We start from the raw sequence: 9595 nt of genomic DNA on the forward strand, positions 1-9595 counted from the left end.
TGTAGACTACTACCCTTTGAACAAGTTTGGCAGAGAAAGGAAGGAGGAGAGGGAGCTGAGCTTGAAAGAATGTTTTATTTTTGTTTTCTGGAAAAAGAAAGCTGAATGTGGTACAGAGAAGAAGCCAATAAAAAGAGAAATATTGAAAATACAGAGAGGGAATTATAATTGAGTGAAATCCCAAAGGAGATGGGAGGCAATAGGATTGAGTATAGGTGGAAGAGAGCTTTGGCCAGGAAAGTCATTCATCAGAGACAAGAGGGAAAGAGAAAATGGGTGAAGACAGATCAATTCTTGAATATTAGTGCCCAAGAAAAAAGAGATAGAGAGTTAGAGGAATTGCTGGCATTGATCGCTTATATTTGTGAAATATTTTGAGATTTACAAAGCATTCACTGTCTTCAGTGAGGCAAGAGGAGAAAGCTGAGGCGTTATAAGAGTAGGATGGGGAGTTCATAAATAAGACAAGATATAGTAGGAAAACAACTTGAATTTAGAATTAGAGAGTCCTGTTCTGATTTTAGTTCTGCCACTTAATAGCATTAATGGGAACAAATCATTTAACCTCTGTGCCTCAATTTAGGAATCTGTAAAAATGAATAAGTTGGATCAAATGATCTTTTGTTTTCTTCAAATGATAAAATTAAAATTAAATTAATTAAAATTCCCTTCAAGCTCTAGATCTCTGATGATAACTTATAAATTATATGTAAAAAGGTTACCAAGTCCTAGTAAGACCACATTATAATTTATAGTGGAAGAAATTCTGACTCCTCTGCATGCTTAGCAGTGCATGGGCAAGCATGTGCGTATGATGGGGGGGTTATATAGAATTGGGAATTAACAAGATTAGAATGATGGGAAGTCAGCAGAGTTAAAAGATCTAATAGTGGAAAACCTGCTGTCAAATTGACTTATCCATGGAGTTTAGGCTGGATCAGGAAGTAAGAGAAGCCAAAATAGGTGTTAAATTTTCAAAAAGCGACAAGTCAAGAATATGAAGAATTATATGCACAATCCACAAAAGAATGAGAGACAAACTTCAGAGTTGATGGCTTTAGGGTATAGTAGTATTGAATGATAGATAAGATCTCTAGGATTTGACATAGTATAGCTCTTGATGTTTGGCTGAAGAGTGGACTATGCTAGTACCTAACATATAGGACCTCCAAGTAGAAATTTCTATGCAGCCAAATTATTTTACAACTAGAACTCAAGTATTTAGTCATTCTATGGATGGATGTTCCTTTATCTCTTATTTTCACCATAGTTTTTCTTGTATTTTTAAATATTTGCATCTAGTTTCCAGTGTAAGAACTTTCAAAGAAATATTTACTTTATATAGTATCGTTCCTTTTTCTCAATTTTCTGGTACCTTTAGAACTAGAAGGAAACCACAGGTTATTTGGTCAAATCCCCTCATTTTACAAATGAAATTAAATGCAAAGGAGAAAAATTGACTACCTTTGATCATACAGCTAACATAAGTATCAGAGGTAGGATTTTTCTCTCTCAAGCCAAGGCGCTCTCTCTCTATTATACCACTAGTTTCTTAAGTATAGTTGTACATTTAGCTCTCAAAATAAATTCATATATGTCCTAGTAGTATACTAAATTCACCTCTTAAATAATCTCCCAATGTCTTATGCCAGTGATTTCCCCAATCTTTTCTCAGGACTCCTTATTAATATAAAAAAATTTCTGATGTAGTAGTAAATCATATTATTAGTATCCAGTGATTCAGAAAATAGGTATGATGAAGAATTCAACATTATGTATTCAGAAATGCTTTTAAATGAATTTGCATTTAGTCACATCTTCATGTATTTTTAAATACTACATATATATTCATGACATATTAGTCAATCTACAGAAAATATATTCAGTTATTTGTGGACTTCATAGAATAACTTCACAGATCAGAGGTTTGGAGCCACTACCCTATTATGTCCCATAGTTCCTTGCTAATACACAGTTTGCTTGAAGACTTGTGAAATAGCTCACCAATTTAGGAAGCATCAGTTTGTGGGTATATAATAATATTCTTAAACACCTCCTTTGTCCTTTGAACAATGCAAGCAATTATTCATTATCTTTAGTTTTATTAATTCTGTTTATTACTTTATTCCTCTTTTCTGTCTGCTTCTTACTACAAATAAATTTGACACATTTAGTGAAACCCAGGTGCCTTATCAGTATTTATTCTTTCTTATTTCCTTTTGCTCAACTAAAATTGGAGACAGGATCATTACATAAAATGTTGTTGACTTAGGTTTTCTCAGTAGACAGAATATGTTTTAGTTTTTAAAATATTTGTGGTCTTTTTGTCAAGCAACATAGAAAAGTTCCAACATTTTTTTTCTGAAGAGAGTGTACATTCATTAAACACTGAGGTATAAAGCCTTTTGTAGACACTATAAGAAAGAACAAATGCAGGTTTTGGTTTATGGTTAGCAACTTCCCAACAGTTTGAACTGTCTGAACATGGAATGGATTTTCTTAAGGCAAAGTAAGGGATTGGTGCTAAACATGACCGACCTTCCAGGGACACTGGTTGACTCCTTGTGAGTATTATATACAGTAGATTCATGTTTGAAATAGGGGTTAAACCAGATGATACCTAAGGGCCCTTCCAATCATAAGATTTTGTGGTTCAAATCATTTCATTTTTCATGTTTTCTTAAAATTATTTTAATATTTTTACAACAAATATGGCACTATTATTTTCAGACCTTTTCTGTGTTTTTCAAGCATAGCCAAAGAATGGAAAATTGAATCATCTCTTCCTCTTTAAATTTTCTTAGAATACTTCATCTTGTTCTCTTCTTTATTCCATTAAAATCTACCTTGTGTTATTCGTTTTAGTGCATATCATGTCCTACTAGTAGAGTTTAAATTCCTTAAGAATAAGAACTATGTAGTTTCTCATCTTTGTAACTCCAGTGATTAGTACATCTTGAAAATAATAAGTTTTTTAATGTTTATATAATTAGAACTATTAATGCGTTAGGGTGAGTTTTCTCTCTTTACTTTTTTATATGCCCTATATTCCGTATACCAGAATTAGAAGAAGTATTTCAATTTTTGCTTCTTAGTGTACCATGTGAAGACTAGATATCTGAACTAGGTGGATTTTTAAGTCCCAGCTTTATAAGTGCAAATCAAAAGGCACCTTACATACCTGGAACACACCCATTTCTTCCTCCAGTGACCATTTTTTGCTCATATTCAAGTGTTCTTACATTAGTTTTTAGTAGGTGCCTAAATTATTAAGGTAGCAGGTTATTTTTTTCTTCAGGTTCTTTTTTCCTCAATTACTTCTCCCAAAGAAGTACCTAATTATTCTTTAACTACAGGCAACGTCTAGTACTGAACATTTACATGAAGCATTAGAGTGTTATTACCTCAATTTTATAGTTAAAAACATTTTAGTAAGGCTCCAAGAAGAAAGACTCATAAATGTTCATACTACAAATAAACAACACCTTATGCTGCCTCTTCTTAACCCTTTATCATCTGGTGCATCCTTCCTCATACAGTAGGCAGTAGCATGTCTGTTGTAACAGTGAAGGAATCAAAAGAACAATCATGACTGTTCTTGTTATTTTGTGATTATAAATCAAGATTATCTTCTCAGAAAAATAGCCAGAATTTTTCTTTGTTTTCAATACTAGACTCCTACCCCATTTGTGGGATGCTGATTCATTACTATATTTGCTTTTATCTGAACAGTTTCCTATATTGAATACTGATCTGCAAGGAATGAGTGGCAATCAAGAGAAGCAGTGCTGGTGGGGAAAAGCGCTGTACTCTCCCCTTTTTCCTGGATCAGAGTGTGAAGGTAAACAGTCTTACAGCGAGCACATGAGCAAATCTGACGCTGAAATGTACTTCTCCAATTAACTAGATGAAGTGTACCCCTAGCATACATGGACATAGTGTGGGCATCACTCTCAGAGTTAACTTTTTACCATAGTGTGAAAAGATCAACACACGACTTAGTCTTTTCGATGCTTCTATAGTTACATTATTTAATTCACATGGCTATTGTAAAGAAATTGTTTTTAATCCTTAAAGCATTATAGTGTGTTATTATAGCAGCCCATTTTTGAGTAGCACATTTTAGTGCTTACTAAGTGTTTTATACACATTATTTCATTTGATCCTTACAATAATCCCGTGAAATGAGTGAACATGAATTATGTATTGTAAACAGAATACATGCTCACTAGTTACAGATGTAGAAACTGACATTCAGAAAGTTTAAATGGCTTGCCCAAGATCACATATTAAGTAGGGAAACTAGGGCTTGAATCTAGATCTTGTAACTCAAAGTCCAGTACTCTCTGTACTAGGCAACGTTGCTTTTTTTTCCTCTACTTAAATTCTTCTTGAACACCATAGATATTCTCTGCAGGGTCAGTCACAGTAAAACAACTTTTTCAAAAGCATCACTCTGTCTCTTTGTTCCAGATAGTTAATAGCTATGCTTTAGTCCTTTAGGTTTTTCTTACTTAACACATCATAATGAGGTTTCTTCTGTCACTTTGCTGTTGCCCCATCCATTTTTGCTCTGTAATGGTTGCTTTGACAGTTTGGTTCTATATATCTTTTGTATATATCTCTAGACTATCAATAAATGAAGTTATTACAAGTGTAATTTTTGTGTTCAAAACTAATCATCAAAATAAAGCTCAGAATCTTAATTTGGTAATTTAATTTTTCCCACTTCTCAAAACATGGCATGTAGGGAACATAGTTGAAATAGATCAAGTTGGTTATATAATCTCCATTTGCAAGTAATCATGTGCTGCCCTGTGACATGTCTTTTGTCTTTTATTTATAATTCTTGTTGTTATTTGGCTTTGTACATATTAATGTATTGTCTCCTCATCTATACTGGATGTTTCTTGAGGGCAAGGTCCATATCTTGACATTGTTGGTATTTCCTCCAGCATGTACCATTATGCCTGTCATATAATAAATCTGTTGCTTTTCTTTCATAAGATATGATAGAATTAACTGTCTTGAAAATTCTGTATGCTTTAGCTTTCAGTTTGTACTGTGACTGGTTAATTTAGTTGGTGAGAGCAACAGATTAATAGTAAGGTCATTGTTGCAGATTTGATTCTTATGTAGGACGATAAATTTTTTCCCTCTTCTACAGTCATACTCTGTATCCCTATTCCTAGTCCTGCATTTTGCAATATGTGCCTTTGGCCATAAAGGCTACCAAGTGAGACAGTATAACTAGATCAACACTTTCATAGTACATACCTTGCTCATTGTTGATGAGTCATTGACACCATCCTTGTGTACACATTATATTTGTAGAATATGAACTATGAAAGAGATCGTGGAGATGATATAGTCCAACTTCTCCATTTTACCAATAAGGGAATTGAGGCTGAGAGAATGGGATATAGTTTGCTCTAAATCACACAGTTTATGGCAAAAATAGGACTGGAATATAACTCTCCTGTCTCCTGTTTTAGTGCTTTTCCATTAACCTATACCACATGCCATGTTAATGTTAAATATCATATTGGTATTCTTCCAGTATTCTGGTTTTTGACCAGTTGTTACAGGGTGAATTTTATTATAAACCTATTAACCTTAAATCTCTGATTGAATATGTAGTTTATCTAGTATATACTTGTAGTGATTAAGTTCTTTAAATCTGTGTTAACTGTAAAGTAGAATACTTCTTGATATATAAGTTTAATTTGTATTGAATTAGTAAATAGTGTATGGTCTTGAATGAGTATGTAATTCCTTATAATGAATTCAGTCATTATAATGTTTGGTTGGGGGAAGGGAGGAGGGGAAAACATCCCAATAACTCTGGCGTTGTGAAGTAGGAATAAGAGTTCCTAATAGAGACTGGATTATGATCACCATGAAATAGCGAGCACCCAAACATATAATTCCTTACTAATCTCCCTTTAGCTGGATCAAGTGTTTAGGCTTCTAAAACCTCGTTACTATAACTGGGCATTCACTTTTACCATCTCTAATTCTGGGAAATTTAAGTTGTAGAAATTTATCGAAGGCTAGATTAATGTATATCTCCAAGTCTTAGAGGTACTTTGGATTTGAAGAGGGAAGTACTTATAAAAATGTTCAACAGGAAAGTCCTTCTCAAACACAAAGGTGACCGGCTCATAAGGGCTGCCTGCAGTGTATAAGCTCTGGCTCTACCAAACTGGGAAGGCTTTGAGTTCAGGCCTGGCTCCTAGGAGAGCCCTTGCAATGGCCATCTTGAGCATCAGCCTAGAAAGTTGGCAATCAGGTATTTCTAGTTTTGTTTTTCTTTTCCCCACAGCAACCCATGAAAGCATTCATTAGTATGAAGTATTCAAAGTATAAAAAGGTTGTGGATTTGAATTACTGGAAGGGTTACTACCATGGGGAATAAAAATTACAGATATTTTAATTATTAAAATATTTCACAGTATTTAAGTTCACATTATGCCACCTGTCAATAGGTACTTCAGAATGCGTCCATGCTGTTACAGTACTCTTACATATGTAGTATTGTTGGAACATCCTAAAATTCAAAGGAGCATCAGTTGTTTACATTCTTTAGCACATTTAGTACCAATTGTGGAAATATGCAGTCACCCATCAAAATATGGACAGATGGTAGTATATTGCCTAGGCAGAACTGGAGATATCCTTATGGGTGAGAAAGAGTAATTCTAGGAACAGAAAAATACATTTGAACCCAAGCATCAGGAGGACATGACATGGTAGGCCCATAAATGCCCAGTGAAGCAGCATGAGGCAGCTTTGGAACTGACCATGAAGAATAGTTGATTGTATAGATTTGGGGGGCTCTAATTTCTCCCTACCCCACTTCCTCAAAATAATAACCTATAAAATTATAATGATACTGTTTGGAGTGCCTGAAAACCATGAGGAAGCCTGGTTGCTCCATTTCTAGGACTGTAAAAAAATGTCAAACTTTTTCTTCAAAGTGTGATGTCCCTGTAATCTACTTTTCATATCAGAAACACCCTTCCACTAAGGGATTTAGCAATTATTGCATGCTACCATTATTCTTTATTGATATTTACTGAGTTGAAGTCTGTCCCTATTCTTTAATTCCAGTAAAATAAAGGCCATTTGTTGGGGGATGGTTTTTTCAGATAAGTTTTATTTTATTTCATTTTTTTTAGGAGAGATAGGAAAATGGTAAAAATGGGAACAAAGGTGAATGAACTTACAATTATGGCAAAATAATTTACCTTCCGTCTTAGAATCAATACTGTGTATTGGTTCCAGGGTAGAAGAGTGGTAAAGAATAGGCAATGGGTATTAAGTGACTTGCCCAGGGTCACATAGGAAGTATCTGAGGTCAGATCTGAACCCAGGACCTCCCATCTCTAGGCTTGTTTCTTAATCCACTGAGCCACCTCACTGTCCCCATGCAAAATAAGTTTTAAAGATAATAATATATGAAAAGATTTCAAAAATAGATTCATTCCATTTCCTTTATTCACCACATTGCCTTGTTAGAATTTGGTACAGTGAGAAAGCACTCTTGCCCGGAGGTCCTAAGTTCAAGTCTACCATTTACACTAACTAGGCAACTCTAGAGAAGTTATTTAAACCCCCTGGGCCTGTCAGTTTCCTCATCTGGAAAATTAAAGAGTTTGGACTAGAAATCCTTTGAGACCTATCTCTAAATCTGTGATCCCATAATATCCCATGGTCCCAAAGGCAGTGTCATATTTTGGATAATGCACTTGAGGTGTGGAAAACCATGATTCCTGCTAGCTACATAATCTTCAGCAAATGACTTAACCACTCAGAGGACTCAAGCAGAACTCTGTAAGACTGAATGTTATAAGGAAAATAGTATGTAAAAACATGTTTAATGACTTTGTCTTTTTCCCTTTTACCCTCCCTTTCTTGTTCTCTTCCATTCAAAATTCATAAGAGTGTTATACAAATACCAAGGGAGAGAATGGCTTGGAAGAATATTCAGATGTTAAAGAAATACCCAACGATGGAGAGCATCTGCTAGATTTTAATAGAGTAAGTATTCTTTTTTTAGAATTATACTGCTACTAAGCCACCAACTCCTTTCCCCTACACACAATTTTTCTACCCCTGTTAAAGTACCAGCTCAAATAATTTTCTTTACAAAATCACTTCTCTATCATTTATTTTTTATCCTACCTGCCCATTTTGATCCAAAGGACTGAACATACTATGTGGAAACAGTTACTTTATGCACTTTGATATTTCTCTCACTATACAAAGTGTGGGAAGTGGGTAAACTGTCATATCTGTATAAAAGGAATATGTCACAAACAAACTCGTTAAAACAAATAAATTACCAGTTATTCAACATAGCCTTTGAGACCTACTGGAAATTGTTTGTCTATTCTTAGGTGTCTTCTGTTTATGAAGCAAGGTGTACAGAAGAAAGAAACCCTGGAACAAAATCAAATGGCTTCCGGAAAAAATTATATTCCAGCGATAGTTCCAACTCTGAAGACACAGCCTCAGAAGGTGGTGGTGAATGGGTTGATCCTTGTGAAGAGGAGCTTTTTTCTCGAACTCATCTATGAAACTGCAGAGTAGTACCAATTGTCTAAAAAAATAATATATGATGGAAAACTCCTTTTTGTGAGACCTGTTACTCTAAAACAACAACTTGGGTTTCCTCTTCAAGTAACTGATTCAGATGCGTATTTATCTTTCTCTTCTTGCTTATTTTATGGTTGAGGATAACTCTCCTCTTGGAACATTTTTTCCCCCAACCTGTTCAATTCTTGGCTATTTGAAATAGACTAGATTGTGTTGTCAATTCAAGAATGAGTGTGCATGTGCTTATCTTAGATGCATCACTGCTCTTTGCCTCTTAACTGCAGTTATTTTCATTTGTAATTGCAGCCTCACCACTATTATCTTATTAGCATTGCAGTGTCTATAACTCCTTCTGCTATTCAGAGACTTTAGCTTTTGGCACATTTTAGCTTTGTTCTCTAAGAACTGGGAGATAAATACTGAACACTGTAATTTATCAGTGCCTTTCTGAATGCAGGAGAAGAGCATGAATGACTTGTCTAGTCTTCATTTGGTAAAATCTCATGTAAATTTGAAGTAGGAACAACAAGGTTGTGCTTTAGAGACTTACAGAATACTGTGTTTTCTATCTTATGATATTTTCCCCCTAAATAAACCCACAGAGGATCTATGGTTTGTGATTTTCCTGCTAACTGGAGAAGCCAAGGATTTTTTTTTTTTAGTATGTGTGGAGGCAATGTGAGGGGGTTGCAGTCTTTCTTCCATTTTCTTTTCTCCTTTCTTCCTCTTCTCTCCCTCTTTTTTGTACTCATCTCTACCTTTTCAGACCAATCTCTCTCTTCTCCTATCTTCTCTCTCTTCTCTCTGTCCTTTCCCTCTTTATCGTCTTATGCTCTCTTCACCTTCCTTCCTTCCATCTCTCCTCTCTCTCCATCTCTCTTTATCCTTCTCTGTCCTTTTCCTTCTATTATAAAGCTGATGAACACTGAGAAATAACACCAAAAAAAGTCATGGGGGGTGGGGGGGACAGGGATTTATGAATGGTAAATCTTTT

At 34.9% G+C, this 9595-nt stretch overlaps 1 protein-coding gene across 1 annotated transcript in view; it reads left to right on the forward strand.

The window, feature by feature from the left end:
* The window catches only part of KIAA0232 (KIAA0232 ortholog), a 69766-nt gene extending 60374 nt beyond the window's left edge, over window positions 1-9392 (forward strand). The window contains exons 6-8 of the mRNA XM_044681410.1: window positions 3733-3841; window positions 7946-8043; window positions 8403-9392. Coding sequence (XP_044537345.1) covers window positions 3733-3841; window positions 7946-8043; window positions 8403-8582 — 387 coding nt within the window. The 3' untranslated portion in view covers window positions 8583-9392. The remainder of the gene's footprint in view (window positions 1-3732; window positions 3842-7945; window positions 8044-8402) is intronic.
* Window positions 9393-9595: the final 203 nt, after the last annotated feature.

This window comes from Gracilinanus agilis, chromosome 6 (assembly GCF_016433145.1).
Source record: "Gracilinanus agilis isolate LMUSP501 chromosome 6, AgileGrace, whole genome shotgun sequence".
Classification (NCBI taxonomy): domain Eukaryota; kingdom Metazoa; phylum Chordata; class Mammalia; order Didelphimorphia; family Didelphidae; genus Gracilinanus; species Gracilinanus agilis.